Source organism: Maniola jurtina, chromosome 15 (assembly GCF_905333055.1).
Source record: "Maniola jurtina chromosome 15, ilManJurt1.1, whole genome shotgun sequence".
Classification (NCBI taxonomy): Eukaryota; Metazoa; Arthropoda; class Insecta; order Lepidoptera; family Nymphalidae; genus Maniola; species Maniola jurtina.
This window is the reverse complement of record NC_060043.1, coordinates 10,650,272-10,671,629: the sequence shown is the minus strand read 5'-3', so window position 1 is coordinate 10,671,629 and position 21,358 is coordinate 10,650,272. Positions and strand designations below refer to the sequence as shown.

The window sequence follows — 21,358 nt, the reverse complement described above, 5'->3', positions numbered from 1 at the left end:
GTAATAATTTATTTTTGACATAGGCATCATCCCAATTACGCCAACTTAAAACTAAAGCTACGAGGGTTCCAAACGCACCCTGGTGTCAGAATTATATATAATTTTAAGACTGAAGAATTCCATTGAGTTCTTCATAACATATTAAAAAATCCTACAACTAAGTACTTAACTGAGTATAAAAACAACAAAATAATAATATAGAATAGTAGTGCGGGCACAGCCTAAAACAGTACTAGTCACGTAAGTTGAAAATATAATGCTTCTTGCATCACCTAAAAAAAACCGGCCAAGTGCGAGTCAGACTCGCGCACTGAGGGTTCCGTATTCAGGTATTTTTTCCAACATTTTGCACGATAAATCAAAAACTATTATACATAAAAACAAATAAAAATCTGTTTTAGGATGCACAGGTAAAGCCCTTTCATATGATACCCCACTTGGTATAGTTATCTTATTTTGAAAATCGAAACATATTTTAATTTTTTTTTAAAATGATGTTACACACATGATAAATTCACGGTTTTCAGATTTATTCCTGTACTTGTGCTATAAGACCTACCTACCTACCAAATTTCATGATTCTAGGTCAACGAGAAGTACCCTATAGGTTTCTTGACAGACAGACAGACAACAAAGTGATCCTATAAGGGTTCCGTTTTTCCTTTTGAGGTACGGAACCCTAAAAATTCATTTTTTATAAGCTGAATAAAAACCAATATCTGACAAAAATTAAGTCTTGAGTAGCCAACCTGCGTACTAGCAGTCATTTTCAACTTTCGTGACGTGTACTAGTTTCTTTTGGTACTTCATTCTGTTAAACATGGTTGGTGGTTGGGTTAGACTTTCTTAACAATTTGGACAACATCTTCGTCTGCTAGTATATGGTCGATGCCCACTTTCTGTGGCTGATGCTTCACGGAAGATCCCCACACTAAGGCACTGAAAAAAAATTTCTCTTTTAAATTAGCTGTTATACCTAGATTTTAAGTTCGACTAGAATAATGTGTTACATGTAATAACTAATGTCGACGGTTCTGGTGTACGAAAAAACTCAAGTTACGAGTTTATGATTACACCTGAATTATTGTAAGCTGTGTAAATATTTTCTCAAATAAATAAATATTAAAAAAAAGGCCATGAAAAGTAAGTTTTTTATGTGACAATTAAGTTATGTTGATTTGCTAATATGCATTAGTTAAAACATTACATTATACACATGACATTAAGTTAAACATATCAAAATTATCTAGCACAAGTGTAAATTAAAAATTTATAACACCCCCGACAAGTGAAGGTTACTGTAACTAGAAAAGAGCTGATAACTTTCAAACTGCTGAACCGATTTTCTTGGATTATAGGTAGGAACACTCTCGATCAAACCACCTTCCAAACAAAAAAAAAAACTAAATTAAAATCGGTTCATTAGTTTAGGAGCTACAATGCCAGACAGATACACACGTCAAACTTATAACTTTTTGGGGCGGGGGTTAAAAATACCAGACAATCCATACCATATCAGTGTTCACCATTGAGATCTGATTCGATCAAAGAAGTTTTCACTTAGAAATAAAAGGAATAACAATGTCTTAAGTCTGAGCAAAGTCAAAGTGCGCTCTGTAGATCTCAGCCTCAGTCTAAATAAAAACCGTTGTATAAGTAACAAGGATGCCCGCGGCTTCGCCCGCGTGGATTTCGGTTTTTTTTTAAATCAAATCAAAGTGTTCCTATACACTTAAGTAGCATAAAAAGTAGCCTACGTCCTTCCCAGAATGTATCCCACGTCTGTACCGAATTTCATTAAAATCGGTTCAGCGGTTGGGCCGTGACTGACAGACAGACAGACACACTTTCGCATTTATAATATTAGTAAGGATAAGCAAAATTAAAGAATACTCACTATTTAAACTCTTTAACAATAGATCTGTGTAGCTTATTACAAAAGTCCTCCACGCTGGTTCTATCAGCGTGCAATACAACAGGAGCGTTATAATCCGGTAACTGCCCTTTGGGCTTGGTGTATATCCTGATGAGCTTCAGATATTCCCACATCTTCTCCAGTAAGTCGTCGAAGTTCCATTTGTGATGGGCGGAGATTGGTACGCAGTGAGGGATTTTGTATATCACGTCGAGCTCCTCTATGCTTATTTGATCTGCAAGGAATTAGATAGTCAATAGAATTCATGTGCCAGGAATTAGGATAACAGAAAAGCAAATAAATATCCATACTTCAACAATGCGAATGTGTTATTATGAATGAAAAAGTCTGTCTGTTTGCTAGCTTATTGACTCATCTGAAGATAGCTTGCTTTGCAGGGATGGACATAGGATACTTTTGTACTGGAAAATCTAATACACATACACAGGATCTTTAAAGGATCTTCATCTACAGGATTTTAAAACACCAAATTCAACATGGACAAAGTATTAAAGTCTATTTGGGACAGAGATAGCTTGCTTTCCATACACATTAAAATGATTTTATCCCGGAAAATCGTAGTTCCCATGAGATTTCTAAAAAACCTAAATCATGGACGAAGTCACGGGTATCATTTAGTCACCACCCATATAATAATTAGTAAGTAGCTTAGTTGGAGGGGAAAGGGGAGTATTAGTCATGATTAGCATGGTTAATATTCTTTAAAAAAAATGCGAGTATTGGTTTGTCCTTCAATCACGTCATTTTCTTTGTCATTTTTTGCATGGTCATAGTTAAATACCTGGAGGCTACATTTTATATCGGAAAATCATTAATTTTTACCCCAGAAAATCAGAGGTCCCACAGGATTTTTGAAAACCTAAATCCACGCGAACAAAGTCGCACGCATATTCTAGTCTAAAAAACTGAAAATTGAATGATAATGAAAATTGAATTCACAAATTGTGCGGGAACCCTGAAGTAAGTCTCATGGACCCCGCTCCTCTACCTCTATCAAAAATTTTAGGACCTGTTTCACAACTTTTTGGGAATTTATTGGGACTCTGTCAAAATGACCAACTTATCAGGATTATCTATCTGGGTGTTGTGAAATAGGCCTTAATCTTTTCAAAATTCACAATATTTACATTCAATTGGACTTTTACAAGTACTTTTGAATCGTCAAGTGCATCTACCACTGGTTCGGAATGCCTTTCTTACCGAGAAGAACCAGCAAGAAACTCGGCGGTTGCTCTATTCAATTAAAAAAAATGCTCTGCTCTTTTAAAAACATATTTTGTTACCAATCTTATTGAGCAAGTAGATGCAAGGCACATATATCCGGTTGCCTTCAATAACGTCGATCAAATCGTCACTGGTGGCGTCGTGGCGTAGGGTTATGTCCGCGTTATGAATCTTGTACTCAGATAGTATTGTCTTTACTGTCTCCACATCCAGTTCTGATTGTGGACACTGGAAACAAACAAGGTGAATTAAACATGCGCGAATCGGACTCGAACGTAACGGGTTTCGTACCATCGTAAAAAATAACTATTTAATTTTTTTGTTAGGTAACCACAAATTTACGGTTTTCGGATTTTTTCTTTACTTGTACTATAAGAAATTAAGACCTGCCAAATTTCATGATTCTAGATCACAGGAAGTACCCTATAGGTTTTGTTTCCCTTGATGGGTCTTGACAGACAACTAAGTGATTCTACAAGGGTTCCATCTTCCTTTTGAGATATTGAACCCTAAAAACAGACTAGTGTGAGTTGAACTTACGTGGGGAGGTATAAAGGTATATTCATCATCACCAAGTTGAACCCATCGCCAGCTCACTACCAGCGTGGTGGACTAGCTTTGGCCATAGTTCACCACCCTGTCCAAGTATGTTTTGACAAACTTCATACACCTTTGAGAACATTATGGAGAAGTTTCTTGCATGCCAGTTTTCTCACTATGTTCTCCTTCACTGTTAAAAAGGATGTGAAGGGTGTGCCCGCGAAATTCAAATTTTATTTGGTTTTTCGCAATTTGTAAACTAATACGACAAATTAGGCTTATGGCATTCTATTTGCGAGAATAACAGTATCATCCCCACTTATTTATATAAAAATCTTTACTTGAAAGGGTCCAGTTTAAGAAATTAGCTCTGTAACTCACAAATTAGTCGATAATAGAGCTAATTTCTTAAACTGAAATTTGAATTTGGCGGGCAGGCCCGTCGCTTGCCCTTGAAGCAAGTGTGTATTGTATGCAATGACTTTCTAAGCATGGACACATCGTGGCATACAACACAAGAGCCCAAACATGGCACACGTTTCTAAATTCACCCTATGTAGCTTCAACTGCTCCATTTATACATTCCCGCTAACATTCAAGTCCTGCAAACTAACCTCAGTGATTAAGCCGCAATGTAAATCGATTATTGCACTCGAAGCTGAATAAGGTGATTTTAGAAGCAAACTTGAACAAAAAATGGAATGGAGTAGTATAGCACTATTAATTTTTGTTATTTCTTTGAGAGATTTTTCGTTTTTGTAAATATGAAACTATTATACTATATCTATACTATATACTATTCTGCTCGTGCTAATTCACTGACTGACTGACTGACTGACTGACTCATTTGATCACCTCTTCTATAAAATTTTGTATGTTTTTTTTTTACCGATGGTTTCGTATAGAGGACAAAAAATGATTCGGAGGAAAAATATGGATAGAGCTGATGATTGAGGATTTCGGTGAGGAGCACGGCCAGGGTATTGAAGATAGGTGGGGGGTGCTCGAACAAATGTCACTCAGAACTTCATCCAATTGACAGGGAGCTGAAAAATAAAACCAAAATGGCGGATTCAAGATGGGCCTTGAATCAAGATGGCCAAATGCCTCCCACCAGCCGACCTAAACCAATTAAGAAAATCTCAATCGGCCCAGCCGGGAATCGAACCCGGGACCCTCGTCATACCAATCCACCGCGTTACCACTGCGCACTGGAGGTCGTCAAAAGATCTATCTATACATATAATAAAATTGTAGAAAAGTGGTGTCTGTACAATGGAAATATATATAAAAAAGTAGCAGGGGTTGTTAATAATAACAACCCCTGCTACTTTTTTTTTATCGATGCCGAACCCGAAATTGTAATTAATTTTTTTTTGTCTGTTTGTCTGTGTGTTTGTGCACGCTAATATCAGAAACGGCTTATTCGATTTAGATACGGTTGTCACTAATATATTGTAGTAAGCTTCACTTAACATTTAGTGTTTATTTCATGTCAATCGGTTCATAAATAAAAAAGTTATATCAATTTAAAGAATTACGGCGAACATTTTTAACGTACAGATACACGCCTCGCGCCTGAGCGTCCGTGGCTATATAAAGCGCGCTGAGAGCTATTCCACGCGAACGAAGTCGCGGGCACAGCTAGTAATAAAATAAATGTGATACAATAATGGCCAATAGATTTTACATTGAACAAAAAAAAGCTACTCCACAGTTTTGTTTTTCCGACATTCGTGACGCGCCCTTCCATCTGTCTCTTTCCGATGTGCGTGAGAGAAAGGAATGGGAACATTGTAACTAAATGGTAAATAATTTTAGATATTTCTAGTGTTTTCAATGGTTTTACTAAATATTTTACACTTTTTCGCATGTTATCTTACGTAAATAAAATTAACTTACCGGTGGTAAGTCACACCATCTCTTTTCTGCGTCGTTAACGTATTATTTTGGCACTTTTTGATCGCGCATTTAGGCGTCTTGACAGCTTTGCAGTCAACATGCGACTAATGAAGAAAGTGTGCTTACACCGAGTATAAGCACACTTACTTGGTCCCTTGTTATGCGCGCCAGTGCGATGTCCTTGCTTAGAAAGTCATTGATTGTATGCAACAAAATATGGATACTTTGATAATACAGTTAGTATCATATCAGCTATTTGCCTTTCCAGAAGATATTTTGACTGCAAGTGTTTAGAAGAGTAAAGTACATACTGTGGTATTCAAGTTGATCCCTCCCTTGTCTTTTTTCCTAAAGTGTATGTTAGGTGGTTGTTTGTTGAGCCGAAGCCCGAAGCCTTCCAGCTCGTGTTCCAGCAGCTTCTTGTGCTGCAATGGCTTCAGCACGTCCAGCACTATGAAGATTAGACTGCAGGTGCGGGCCACTGCTATCACTTGACGACCTCGACCCTTGCCGTCTTTGGCTCCTTCAATAATACCAGGCAGATCCAGTAACTGAAATTATTTTATTTATTTAAATACTTTATTGCTTAAAAACTATGGCATGAAGTAAAGTACAGGAAATATTCGCAAATAAAGGTTATCACTCTAGTGATTTCTTGCAGGCATTATATTGAACATGAATATTTATTATTGGAGGTTTTGTCTTATAAATGTAAACATATATGGTACTTGACAATGACAAGGACACATTAATTTTAAATACATATCAAAATTGCAAAAACTGCCAAATTCAAATCCATCTTCCCCGGATCTTGCATAATCTACTAGGGCTGTTCTTCCTAGTGATTTTTTTGCCAGATTTCTATTTAGTACTAACCCACTGTATTGCCATATTGCTGCATGTTATAGATAATAATTAGCTGATGCCTGCGGTTTTGTGTGGATTTTGTTTTATTCTTCTTTCTTTCTTTTCTTTCTACAATACTTGACACACAGTTCTTTGACTTTCCAAAATAAAAAGTAGCCTATGTCACTTTCAAAATATCTTTGACTAGCTGATGCCCGCGACTCTGTTCGCGTGGATATAGGTTTTTTAAAATTCCCGTGGGAACTCTTTGATTTTCCAGGATAAAAAGTAGCCTATGTGCTAATCCAGGATGAAATCTATCTACATTCTAAATTTCAGCCCAATCCGTCCAGTAGTTTTTGCGTGAAGGAGTAACAAACATACACACACACACACACACATACAAACTTTCGCCTTTATAATATTAGTGTGAAGTGTGATATCTTGATTGAAGGACAAAGCAACACACAAACACACTTTCGCATTTATAATATAGGTAGTGATAATATAGTTTTAAGTTTTCACTTCTGTCTGCAGTTCACACTAACTGCCAATTTTTTTATTATACTTAATTTTAAATAATTGTGTATTAGGCATTGATATACTTACTTTATTAAAGCAAATGTCACACTGACCTGTATCTTAGCTCCCTTATATTTAATACAACCGGGCACAGTGGTAAGAGTTGTGAACTCGTATGCCGCCACCTCAGAATAGACACCAGCCAAGTTGGACAGCAGGGTTGACTTGCCCACTGATGGGAACCCCACGAAACCAATCCGAGCATCACCGGTTTTGGCAACATCGAAACCTGGAATATGATAAGTATTGAGAAATATATTGATATATTTTTTTGTAAACAATTCATTTATCCTATCCTATATCAATAATTATTTTCTTGTAGACTTTTTATGTAGATTAGCATTTTTACATCTTAAAATTCTTTTAAATACTGTAGCCTTTCTATCAAAATAAAGTCAGAAATAGAGCTAATTCAGGATCCTTGGTTTATTACAAGTACTTTCAAAAATAAAACCTATCAAATAGTTATTATTGAGGTGAATAAGTAATAAAAATAGGTATTTGTCCATAGTCCTACTAATATTGTGAAAGTGTGACTGTTTTTGTCTGTTACTTTTTTACATTTATTTATGGTTAAGTTGTGTGATAGAATAGAAATGTCGCGTTCTTGTTACAAGATTACACAACTTTTTAGTTTCGTAAAAGCTCGCTTGTGCATTTTATGGTGATTAAAAAGATTTCTTTATCATCTCACCTTCACCGGTGGCAGCGCCGCCACCTTTTGGAGTGATCAATTCACGTCTTAATTTAGCCAAACGGGCCTTTAGCAGACCTAAATGGAGAGCAGTGGCTTTATTTTTTTGTGTCCGAGCCATCTGAAAAACATTCATAAAGCTTTGAGTATTTTGCCAATACGTCTTTAAATACAATTTTATACATAATTTTGATGTTTTTAAACTAATTGAAGCGAGTTTTTAGTCATATTCTTACGGGAAATATCATAACCTCATACATACCTCGGACTCTATGGCGGCGATCTTTTCCAATATTGTACTCATTTTTGCAGTTTTCTTCGCTGTTTTTAACTTTTACTGAAAGTGTAATAAATAACTTAGTAATAAACACAACTTATTATGTTTATCTGAGTCCGAAAATAAGTCGAAAGCGTGTCAAATTCAGTATTCTGAAATTTGTCGGCGCCGAAGCCACGAAAACGAAAATTCGTAATTTTGTCTGACAGTGACAATTAACATTTTGACATTTGACTTTTTTTTTTTTTTTTTCTTTAAATCTAGCTTTTCTCTGATTAGCCAATGTCAAGTTTGTGATATTTTCAAGTTATTGAATTTATACAAGTATGGACTCCGTCTGCGCCGGCGCCCGCCGACACACGCGCGGCGCCCCTTCAGAGCGCTTCCCAGTCAGTTCCACCACCAAAAAACACCAACTAACACAAAAACCAGCCACTCCCAACAAAAAAAACACTCCAAACAAGCACAGCACGCGCGCCAGCAAACGCCATCACAGACGAAGTCCCGACATTTGACTTTGACTGATAGTGATGTACTAAAAAGTTATGACATATTTAGCAAATGATTTGACCATTGTATATAATCAGAGATATGCGGTGTTGAAAATTGTATAATTTATTAAAATTATAATGAAAAGAATTTATTATTTAATTGCGACTCTATTCTTGTCTATGATCGTAGTATGTTAGTACAAGCAGTCATTCATAGATGGCGCTATTATGATTTTGCTAATTGATTTACAAACCACCCAATAGATGTCGCTAGCGTCGGAAAATAAATGGAACAAACCACGTGGAAATGCTATTCCCGCAGGTTTGCGCAACGCACAAAGTCTGTTGAAGAAACTCTGGGAAACGTTTGAAATGAATGCTTCAGTACAACCTTGCGGGTCCTTGTGGATGTATGTCCCTGTTCGCGCCAGATGGTTTCGCTAAGTTTACGAACTAAGTAGATAGAAGTCGAAATTTCCCTTTGGATTTGAACTAGTGATAAAGACTAAAATAAATTATATTGTAGTTTATTTTACATATAGATCAAAAGTGAATTAATTTAGTTATTTAACTATAATAAAAAAATAGTAAAAACTGCAATAAATACGCACTTTTTGTCTATTCATAATCATATTATGTGAATATTATGTAAATGTGTAGTTTTTGGTTTCGTAAAAAAATGCTGTAGGACCTATCTAATTAGAGTTGGTAAGGATAATCTTAACACAATTTTAGCGACTTATTTATTTTTAGTCAATCCCGAGATCCACTAGCCACTATAGCCACTATATATTATACTTATATTTTTGGTTCACTTACCTCAACCACCCTGAACATTTAAATTTTATCATTTAAACATCTTGGTCTGTTCTATACGTTATCAAAATGAAAATGATTGTATGAAAACCACGATCATAGTTAAAATTCACGCTAGTCAACCACAATAATAATACCAGGCTTTCATCATCATCAAACCATCCCTGGCTCACTAAGTATTGACGAGTCACACTTTACTGTGAGTGTGACTCGATGGGAAAAAAAATTCGATAGATTCCCAATGAGTCACAAAGTTACACGATTGGGTGTACTTGTTGGGAACCCACCCTGAGCCGGGTCTCCTCTCAGAATGAAAAACCGGCCAAATGCGAGTCAGACTCGCGCACCGAGGGTTCCGTACTCGGCACGATAAATCAAAAACTATTATGCTTTAAAATAATAAAACTCTGTTTTAGAATGTACAAGTAAAGCCCTTTCATATTATGATACCCTACTTAGTATAGCTGTTATCTTACTTTGAAAATCAAAACTTTTTTTTTCTGTGATGTAACCACAAATTCATGGTTTTCAGGTTTATTCCTTTACTGGTGCTATAAGACCTACCTACCTGCCAAATTTCATGATTCTAGGTCAACGGGAAGTACCCTATAGGTTTTCTTGACGGACGGATGGATGGACGGACCGACAGCCAGATAGACGACAGACAGACAGACAGACAGACAGACAGACAGACAGACAGACAGACAGTCAAACAGGCAACAAAATGATCCTATAAGGGTTTCATTTTTCCTTTTGAGGTGCGGAACTCTAAAAAGCTTGGCCAAAGCCCACCATGCTGGCCAAGCGCGGATTGGTAGACTTCACACACCTTTGAGAGCATTTGGGGAGCTCTCGGACATGCAGGTTTTCTCACGATGTTTTTTTTTCAACAGCAAGTGATTTGCTTCAAACGCACGAGTCCGAAAAGTTACAATAAATACTGCGTGTCTGGTGTTGAACCCCAGACCACCCGAATAGGACACCGATGTCTACACCACTAAAGATAATTTAGTTTTACTAAGAGCTTTTGATACTTTATGTTTGTATTAAAATATTAATCAATCAATTTATTAAAATAATGTTTCTCTATTGTTTCAGACAAAAAGAAAAGCAAAAGAAAATCCAAAGAATCCATTACAAAATTATAGTGAACATTAGAAAAAAAACTATTCAACTTTCCGTGGCTGTCGATCGTAAAGATACAATCTATTCCAACAAAAAAAAAGGAAAATGTAGTAAAGAAAAGTTTTCATAGCGTGAGCGATGGAAGTTCTTTTGAATTTTAAATTTTGAATTTCGAACGATGTCTTCGGAGTTGTCATTGGACGGACGCGATAGGCCGAATGTGTTTCGACGGGTACTTTCTTTGTGTGTGAGAGTAGTTTGTTCCCAAGTAGGTTTAGTTGTGTTAGTGGTGATATACGTACTGCTTGGTGCTTTGCTATTTGAATACTTGGAGTCGGGGCCGGAGGTGCAAAAACGATCGGCGATACAGCGGTCGAGGGAAGAATGCCTGAGGGAACTGTGGGCAATCACAGGTATAGTTTTTTGTTCCATTACAAATCAGCCCTTGACTGCAATCTCACCTGGTGGTAAGTGATGATGCAGCCTGAGAGAGAAGCGGGGTAAAACTTAGAATGGGCAGTGTAGTTTTGTTAAACCTAATATACGGTTTACCCGAACTCTTATTTAAACTGAAAATGTGCAATACTTAGCTATAATTATTCGACGTCCGCTAAGAAAGGATTTCTGAAAGTTTTACTTCTAAGGGGGTAAAATAGGGGTTTGAAATTTGTGTAGTCCACGCGGACAAAGTCGTAGGCATAAGCTAGTTCAGTATAATATATTATGTATTTTTAATCTATAGCAAGGAAGTGGCTGGATGAGGAAGACTGAGGACCGGGCGTGGTGGCGCTCTTAAGGGAAGGCCTATGTCCAACAGTGGACGTCCACAGGCTGATGATGATGATAATGATCAATTTATAGCAGCTAGTAACTCAGGCGAGAGTAGCTAACGTACTAGCCTTACTAAATTGGTTCTTACATCTGACCTAGATTTTTATGTGCCTACACTCACTGAATAAACCATGCCAGTTGCTACTGTTTAGTCAAAACTTCAAGCTAAAGTTATTTTAGGATGTCCCATAGCCATGCTAATGATTTCGGCGGGAAAACGAAGGGGCCGCCTGAATATTTGATAGCCTCTATCAAGGCTCTATCGTATTTTGAAATGACTTGAACACCAAAGTAGATATAGCCAATGATCACTACTTACCAACCCATATTATAAATGCTAAAGTGTGTAATTGTTTGTTGGTTAGTCCTTCAATCACGTCGCAACAGAGTTCTTTTTTCAACGATCTACGAGTCTACGACTGTACTACGCAGCGTAGTATGTCTACGGCTGTGTGTGTACTAGTAGCAATAGTAACTAGGCACTTACTGGGATGTTCCCAATTTGTTTTATTTAAAAAAATTTTAACGAAATAAATATTTTTGTATTTTTTAGTTGTATTTTTAACCCCCGTCCCATAAAAAAGGGGTGTTATAAGTTTGACGTGTGTATCTGTGTGTCCGTGGCATCGTAGCTCCTAAACTAATGAACCGATTTTAATTTAGTTTTTTTTTGTTTGAAAGGTGGCTTGATCGAGAGTGTTCTTAGCTATAATTCAAGATAATCGGTTCAGCCGTTTGAAAGTTATCAGCTCTTTTCTAGTTACTGTAACCTTCACTTGTCAGGGGTGTTATAAATTTTTAATTTACACGTGTTGTATTCCTCATTCGCTTCTAGGCCTTTGCCGTCAACAAAATACAGCCTATATTTATTGAACTGGATATTTTATGGGCTCTCGATCAACGTAAATATGTTTTTCTGTATCTTTATTCCAACCAAGTTTGCAATATTTGGATCATATTATCTACTGGGCTTACTCTATCCACGGAAAGAAGTTAGTTTAAGGCCTTCTCTGTTACGTCATCCCATACAAATGACAGCTCGATCAAAATCTCAGTGGACGTTGACCAATCACAAACGTGAAACATAGTTTATGTTTTCGAATTGAATTTCGAATGTTTTTTGAAAACAGGTTTGTGATTTGTTATGGTTGATGACTCAAAAATCTACTGAGACCTTCATCTCTATCATTTGTATGGGACTACGTAACAGAGAGAGCCCTATACTAACTTATTTCCATTGATATACTAATTTAGTATAGACAGTAGATATGATAATGTAAACGTGGTTCGAATGAAGACACAGAAAAACATTTTTATTACTACGTGTTGATCGTGAGCCCATAAATATCCGGTCCAATAAAGATGGGCTGTATTTTGCTGTGGACGAAGGCCTAGTGGCTAATGAGAAATGAGAAGGGATTCCCGTAGACACGCTACGCTGCGTAGTAAAAGCGTAGACCTCTACGATTGCTTTTAGGAACCGGCCTTACCGCAATAACTACGAGTAGTGAAGTGACTTGAGTCCTTTAGTCTACAATCTTATTTAGCTGTGATAGCTTAGTGGTTAAAAAATCAGGTTCCTATTCACCGTACCTTAAATTTTCGGAGTTATGTGCGTTTTAAGCAATTAATATCACTTGCTTTAATGGTGAAGGAAAACATTGTGAGTAAACCTGCATGACTGAGAGTTTCTCAAAGGTGTGTGAAGTCTACCAATCTGCAAACCCTTCTAATTATGATAGGAGACTATACTTGCTTAGTAGTGTACTGTCATATGCCCATCTGAGATGTTATCTTTGGCGTTTAGAGAACAAGTGTAAATTAAAAATTAATAACACCCCCGACAAGTGAAGGTTACAGTAACTGGAAAAGAGCTGATAACTTTCAAACGGCTGAACCGATTTTCTTGGATTATAGCTAAGAACACTCTCGATCAAGCCACCTTTCAAACAAAAACTAAATTAAAATCGGTTCATTAGTTTAGGAGCTACGATGCCACATGCGGATACACAGATACACGACAGATACAGATTATAAGTTTGACGTGTGTATCTGACACACGTCAAACTTATAACACCTCTCTTTTTGGGTCGAGTGTTAAAAAACAACATGTCTCGCCAAACTGGTGCATCTAGTTTATTATGAAAATTGACTTTATTAAAAGAGATCGTCATCTTGAGAGGCCATCTTTGATATAGCACGAGAGAGTTCCTAATGACGCCGGCTCATTATAACGGAGGCAAACGAGGGTAGGTTATGGTACAGTCATTACGGCTTGGAAGGGAAAGGGCCTGCTCAGCAATTCAGTTTAGTTTTCACACAATTTTAATAATATTTCCATAAAATTAGTCGTTAAATACAAAAAGGCATTCTTGTTCAAAAATCCATGATATACTCACATGAAACAGCAAGCTTAATCCATACCTACTAGTATTATAAATCCATAATATTGTTATTAAAGTCTTTAGTCTATAGCCAGTGTGTCCTTCTCGTCCTCACGTGTAACGTTTCAACGTGGACACTGAAAAACGGCATTCATTGTCGCTCAGCAAGGTATGGGAATGCTATGTTATGAGTTTCCCTAAAAGAGATAAGATCCCAAATGAGATCCGCAGGAGAACGAAGGTCATTGACATAGCCGAAATCATTAGCAAGTTGTGTGGCAGTGGGCAGGCCATGCCTGTCGTAGAGGCGATGGCCGTTGGAACCGGAAAGTCCTTGAGTGGAGACCACGTATAAGCAAGCGTAGTGTGGGTCGCCCTCCAGTAGGTACGATGGACCGACGATACAAAGAGGCTGGCGGGAAGTGGCTGAATGTGGAAGGCTGAGGACTGGGTGTGTTGGCGCTCTTTAGTGAAGGCCAACTTCCAACAGTGGACTTCAAATAGACTGATAATGATGGTTGACTCTACATAATGCAATACCTATTTGTTTCATGATTAATGCATTGTAATAGGAACCTAGTGTGCCTAGAGCAACTATATCCTTAGGCAATAGTTACTGTTAGGCACCCAACCATTATCTCTAATTAATTACTCGTATTTGGTTACATGGGTACACGTAATAGTTAACTATGTTAACGCCTGATTACTTTAACCAGCAACCACTAATTAGTAATTTGCATAGTGTACTTAAGCATAAGCAGGCCATGTTATACCGAGCTTATAACATCCGTTTAAGGGTCAAACTATGCCTCAATAACTCAACGTTTCTGGAACAGAATTAAATCTAAAATAAAATGGGCAACAATAATTATAATACTGTACACAGTAAAAAACACAAAGCTTAATTTTTAAATCTTTTCATTACCTGGAGTTATATGATTAAAATTATTTTTTAATTTTTAGTGTTTGGTTATTGACGTGGCGTTTTTAATATTTTTTATTAATTTCACACATTTCAGTGATAACGCCGCCTATTGTATAAACATCTTTGTTACATAATATTACTTTATGTAACTTTGGTGTGCATTATGGAATATTTTACTTTTACTTTATATTTTTTGTTTGAAATTATATATTTTTCTTGCCAGAATCTCCCTGACTGGTAGTTTTTGAGAATCTATTTCATGTCCAGCTCTCTCATGAATTTTCTAGACCTAGATTTTTTATCTTTACGAACGTTTGACGAAAAAATCTCCGAAACTTGCGAAACCAAATGGTCGAGAAGGACAATTAATCAGTTAGATTTTTGAGCTTTTTTTGAATGCTCCAATGCCATCACAAGCACCTCTGTTATGGATTGTGGATAATTTGGAGTCTCAAAACTAGTGTCTAAGTAAAATAATGTACGAAAAGCGAACAATTGAGACCTTTTCAGTGAAAGCCAGCTGCGAATATATGAATTTAATTCAGGGATATTAATTATAAGCTAAGACTGAATAATTCAAGTCCTTTCCGGGCGAATAGGATAAACCCCGCCTTTAAGGCACCTTTAGAATGTGTTGAGACCTTTTATTATGTAAAATAGTTGTTTAATTTATGCCCGCAGCCTTGCCTGCATGGATTTCCACGTCCTCTTAATTTGGGAGGTCGAAGCGGGCGGGTTAAATACAATGAAATGTTGAAAAGCACGTAGGTATTTATTCTTGAATCCTCATCATCTCTACTAACCACCGTAGTAGAGATGATGAGGAAGTAGTACTTACTATAGTAAGTACTAAGCATGGATCTTCTCTCAGAATAAGAAGAGTTTCAAAAATCAAATCATTTGTTCAAGATTAATTATTATTTAATCAATTATTTGTTTAATTTTATTCAATTTCATTTTAGTTTTAAATTTAATTTTTTTTTAGTTTTAATTTAGATTTAAGTTTATTTTGTAAAAAAACTCATATGTTGATGTCATTAAAATAAATAAAATGTATTAATTCAAAATATGTAACATTGGACTCTTTTTGATGGTCTGAATTGTTAGATTTGTAAAGATCATAATATAGTGGTGATAATTAATTACATCAGCTTTCAGCTTTTATAAAATAACGAAGGTCTGGTACGTGCTGGCTCTTAGTCCATTATTTTCAAGGAAATAATGCTCGCAAGTAGGTATGTCAAACATTAACAAAACAAGAGTTTGGGCGAGCAATTAAGAGGAACGTACTGCACAAACGGAAAACAAACAATAATTAGTACAATAGGGGCTTTTATTTTGACACAGTTTAAAGGTTTCTTTGCTGCCAAAAGACTGGTAATATAGAGCTTTTATACATCGATGTTTGACATACATTTTATTAAAGTAATAATAAATATTAGAGTCTTAGTGCAAAAAAAGTTATGAGAGACATTTCGCCGCGATTAATAGCCTCATCTGATAAAAAATGACGGGCTCATTTTTCGCGCAACGGATCAGCCTGGCTGTCCAACGCGAAAATGCAGCCAGTATTCTTGTCACCATTCCACGAGGGCATGATTTGTATAGTAATTAGATAAGGCTAGCAGTTTTTTTTATAGTTGTGATAGCTAGCTAGGGGTTAAAACTTCGGCCTCCAATTTTGGGGATCTGTGGTTCGATTCCGGGCACGCACCACTGACATATCGGTGTAATGCGCGATTGAAAGAAAAGAGAGTTTTCCGTAATTTATTCAAATGCGTGCGAAGTCTGCTAATCCTCATTTGGCCAGCAGCGTGGTGAACTATGGTCTTAAGTCTAAATATTATGAACTAGAGGATGCCCGCGACTTCGTCCGCGTAGATTTAGATTTTTATAGAGCCCTTGGGAACTGTTTAATTTTCCAGGTTAAAAGGTTCCTTATTTCGAAGGGATGCAAGCTACTTCGGTACCTTTCATACAAATCGGTTAAGTGGATGGGTCTTTAGGAATCTCGCGGGAACTATTTGATTTTCCGGGATAAAAAGTAGCCTATGTCCGTCCCTGGGATATAAGCTAACCTTGTACCAAATTTCGTCAGAATCGGTTACACTGTTGGGCCGTGAAAAGGTAGCAGACAGACAGACAGACAAACAGACAGATAGACACACTTTCGCATTTATAATATTACTATGGGTTACTGATAACAAACAGGTTGTAATATCAAGATCATCATCACCTTGATCAACCCATCGCTAGCCTTACTACTGGGCACAGAAATCCTCTCAGAATGGGAAGGGTGTCGGGGTTCACAGGATTTTTATTTTTCAAGTCGTTATAAAAGATACTAAGGCACTTCAGAAATACAAAAAAGGTCACCAGAAAAACTCTACTAGATAGGTATAAGAAAATAGAAAAAAAAAACAGTAATTGAATACGGTAAGTAGACAGAGGCCTAACATGCTAGCGAGTAGATAGAAACAACTAAATATTTAATTTGGTTTCCGAAACGGTTGGCGTCCGATAGCCTTACGCTTTTACCTATTGTGGATTGCTACTTTACAAAATATAAAATTCCATTATTTCTGATACAGCTTGTTACAAATACTTACGAACAACACACACACACACACACACACACACACACACACACACACACACACACACACACACACACACACACACACACACACACACACACACACACACACACACACGCACACCCACGCACGCACGCACGCACACAAACATACACACATTCTTATTTAAGGTTTAACTTACTCACATAAATTGTAAATTTTTAAGAGAAAATCTGTAATTGGCGATATTTGTGTAATAAGCTTCAAATATAGATTTTCATATAATAAATAAAAAAAAAATGTAGCTTAGTCTAAACTCTAATGGCAGGTTGAATATTTGATAATCAAAAACTGATGTCAGAACACCATTCTTTAGTTCACGCTAGTTGGAAGCTTATTAAAGCAAAAAAGCTTTTATAGCTTTTATAAAGTACTAGATTTAACTAACGATGTTTGGTCTACGCTGCTCCAACTTTAAGGGAAGGTATTTTTTACAACTATTAGGATTTTTTAGTTTATCAATGAATTCCTTGGCATTTAAGGTACGAAACGAATTTAAATTGGCGTCGCATAGTATTTTCGAGTTAACGAAGACTAGTCGTGGTTCATTCCCAAGTTAAAGGCTAGGATTAAGTTGAAAGTTTTGAGAGTTTATTCTCAGCGATTAAGTTTGAAAAGGGATGTTGACGACATGGTTGGCGTTGGAGTTTGGAAGTTTGGCCGATAAACAGATTTTAAACCATGAACATATAATTTTCAAAATTTTTACATAGTAGACATTCTATTTTTAACCCCCCGACCCAAAAAGAGGGGTGTTATAAGTTGACGTGTGTATCTGAGTATCTGTCTGTGACATTGTAGCTCCAAACTAATGAACCGATTTTAATTTAGTTTTGTTTTGTTTGGAAGGTGGCTTGATCGAGAGTGTTCTTAGCTATAATCCAAGAAAATCGGTTTGGCCGTTTGAAAGTTATCAGCTCTTTTCTAGTTACTGTAACCTTCACTTGTTAGGGGTGTTATACATTTTTAATTTACACTTGCATTGAATGAAAATCATATGAAAATAATGTCGATACCAGAATGTTTGCTTGCATTCGGAACGCGATATGTGGCTGTCATCAAATAGTGTCGGGCTAATTCGGACGTACCTATTGTATTCTAGTCAGGAAGTCGGAATATTAGTATTTGTATCAATGAGCACTATTTGCCATTTGTACACACTAAACACAAGACCAACTACAACATTCTATACGTTTATTTAATGGATCTCTGTTTCGCACGGGGAGCCTACCTATTTCATAAATAAAATATGGACATGAATGTGTTATACCTTTTAATCTACCTACTTATGAACATTCCTCGTGAAATTTTCTGAATACAAAGAAACCCGTAAATATATTGAATTGCACTGAGAAATTTAGGCATGTGCCAAATTTTTTTAACGAAAACAAACCTAAGACTAATACGGAAGAAATGAATACGTATTGTACGTTACACTTGTGTTATAATAATAATAATCCTTTTATTTAAAGCAACTATGGCTCAATTTGTTAGTATACAGACACTTAAAAACCTAATGTTAGTACCTTACCTAAACTATATTCTTGGCAACAGACAGAATTATTTACAAAGGTGGCCTCACCAACACTTTAACAATGTGTTTAAGCATTGGTGAGTCCATCTTGCTCGCAAACATGTTCAGGATGCTGTTGGAACCTGAGCGCAGTCTTTTCAGCAGTGATGCGGACTTCTTCCGCATTATTGCAAAGAAGTCATCAGTCCGCTCGTCTGCGAACATGCCTGAGGCTGAACAGAACCGCGGCAAGCCCAACAGCATCCTAAAACCATTATTATACTGCACCCTTAGGGTGTCTATGGCCTTTTTTGAAAAGTTGACCCACAAGCTTCCCGAGTAGAAGTTTTGGCAGTATGCCTTGAAAAGCGTGATTTTTGTCTCTTTACTACATCGGGCGAACCTGCGGGCCAACATATTACATTTAACTGCCAAGGCCCTTCTCTCTCTCTCGATGTCGACATGATCTTTAAGGTCCTCCGAAACATAGTGACCCAAGTATTTAAATTGTTGGACACGTATGAGTGAAGCTCCGTTCAATGTAATTTTTGGTTCGTATGTCACCTGTTTACGAGGGGCCTTAAATACCATGTATTGACTTTTGGTCACGTTGTATATCAGACCATGTCTGGCAGCATATTCCTGGCAGGTTAGAAGTAACTCCCTGATCGAACCAGCCGAGGGACCCAACAACACCATGTCATCAGCATAGCTTAAGTTATTCACGCAAATGCCGTCTATCCAACAACCTACTGGCTTGCTGCTGAGCTCCTCGATTAGTCCGTTAACATACAGGTTGAAGAGCTTCGGCGAGGTCAACCCCCCCTGCCTCACCCCGCACTCCAACCTGTATGAATCAGAGAGCTCCCTCCCTCACCTGACATTATTTATCTGATTTGCATACCAAAAATGCATAACACTCAGCAACTCCTGTTGCACACCTGCTTCCTCCATCTTTCTCCAAAGTATATCATAAGAAACTAAATCAAAAGCTTTGGAAAGATCAAGGAAACAGGCGTACACAGGTGTTTTTCTGCTTGTATAATATAATACAGTCTCTTTTAAGCTTAGTATCGCGGTCTCAGTCGATAATCGAGCTCGAAAGCCGAACTGAGCATCGTGGAAATCGAGCGTTTCACTCAGCTTTCTGTCAAGCAGACTGTCCAAAATCTTAGCTGTAATGGTAGCTAGCGAAATGGGCCTATAGTTGGACTTATCAGAAAGATCACCAGTTTTATTTTTCGCGATAGGGATCACTATAGTTCTCATCATATCACCCGGTAAATACGAGTGACTCACGCAGAGTGAATAGAACATTGCTAGTACCCTGGGAAGGTGAAAACCCGCGTACTTCAAATGCTCAATGCTCAGACTATCGTGCCCAGGCGACTTTCCTCGTGTCATTTTTTGAATTACCTCTGACACTTGCTTGGTAGAAAAACGCAGTAACTCGTGGTCACGATTTATCCGAGCATCGCACATTCGAGTCGAGGGCCCCAGTGGCGATGATACCCTAAAGTGATCCCTAAACATATTGGCTATTTCCTTCTGCGTGCTACAACCCGCGACACTGACTGGAAGGCTCGGCCGAACGTTCAAATTGTTTGTCGACTTCCAGAATCTGGAGAAATTTTTAGCCGATCTGTGTGAAGCAATTATATCCATTTTTATTTGGTCCTGATGGTTTTGACACCACCTTAATCGACTTCTAAATATTTTACGGCTGTCACACATCTCGTCCCAAATTCTTCCAGACCCCGGTTTGTTATATGACAACCACGTTTGATACTTTGACCGAGCCTCACAGTGCGCGGCGCGTATGTACTTGTTCCATCCAACTATCGGATCCTTTTTGCAACACTTATTACCCCTGTAAGTTTCAGTCGCGGCATCAGACAGTACTTTCACTATTTCTTTGTACATATTTTCTAACCCTTGTCTGTGTTTAAGATCCGTACACATTTTACCTCCACACGACACAAAAATCTCAGGGAAACAAATAGTTCTAAGCCTACTGTTACAATAGTCGTAATACCTCTTAATCTGCTCTTCTGATCTATGACCCCATGTGATTTTATTATATAAGTCATCTCCAGAATATATTTTTGGCACGATTAAACTTAGATCACACTCTACTAAGAGCGGTAAGTGGTCCGACCAATAGGTATCATGACGAACGCTAACATTCAAAACAGTCTGCCAGGCTGACCGTGTTACTATACAGTGGTCCAACCATCTTAAACTACCATTTATATCACTTATGTAGGTAAATGTATTTGAGTTCACGCCCAGCTTTTCTACATCCGCACATAACCATGACTGTTCCTTACAAAAGTCGCAAAGCTCGCTCCAGAATGGCTGGTGGGGGTGGGAATTAAAGTCACCTAACATATAGATACATTCAACCTCATTATTTTCGATTACTGCCTTAATTTGACTTAAGCAGTCGGTAAATTCCACTAAATTTTCATTCTTATCTGTTGGCATATAAATACTAAAAATAATTATACTTCTGTTATTTGACAACACAGCCTTAATAGCACTTATTCTTACGCTATCACAGTTTATTACTGTCACCGACTTGAAAATACCTTTTTTCCACAAGATGGCCACTCCACCGTGGGGCCTCCCAGTCA

General features: G+C 37.3%; 2 protein-coding genes across 2 annotated transcripts in view; one reads left to right on the top strand and one right to left on the bottom strand.

Annotated features, from left to right (window-relative positions):
• Positions 1 to 573: 573 nt before the first annotated feature.
• Positions 574 to 8,202, bottom strand: LOC123872310 (GTP-binding protein 128up). The gene is made up of 7 exons (XM_045916520.1): positions 7,987 to 8,202; positions 7,725 to 7,845; positions 7,084 to 7,259; positions 5,914 to 6,153; positions 3,220 to 3,388; positions 1,898 to 2,150; positions 574 to 939 (listed from the first exon to the last, which is right to left on the bottom strand). Exons 1-7 carry the CDS (start codon positions 8,026 to 8,028, stop codon positions 837 to 839), a joined length of 1,104 nt encoding a protein of 367 aa, XP_045772476.1. The 5' UTR covers positions 8,029 to 8,202; the 3' UTR covers positions 574 to 836.
• Positions 8,203 to 8,899: 697 nt separating this feature from the next.
• LOC123872309 overlaps positions 8,900 to 21,358 on the top strand; it is a 209,855-nt gene continuing 197,396 nt past the window's right edge. Inside the window, exons 1-2 of the mRNA XM_045916519.1 lie at positions 8,900 to 9,200; positions 10,407 to 10,846. Of these exons, the coding sequence (XP_045772475.1) occupies positions 10,612 to 10,846 (235 nt within the window). The 5' untranslated portion in view covers positions 8,900 to 9,200; positions 10,407 to 10,611. The remainder of the gene's footprint in view (positions 9,201 to 10,406; positions 10,847 to 21,358) is intronic.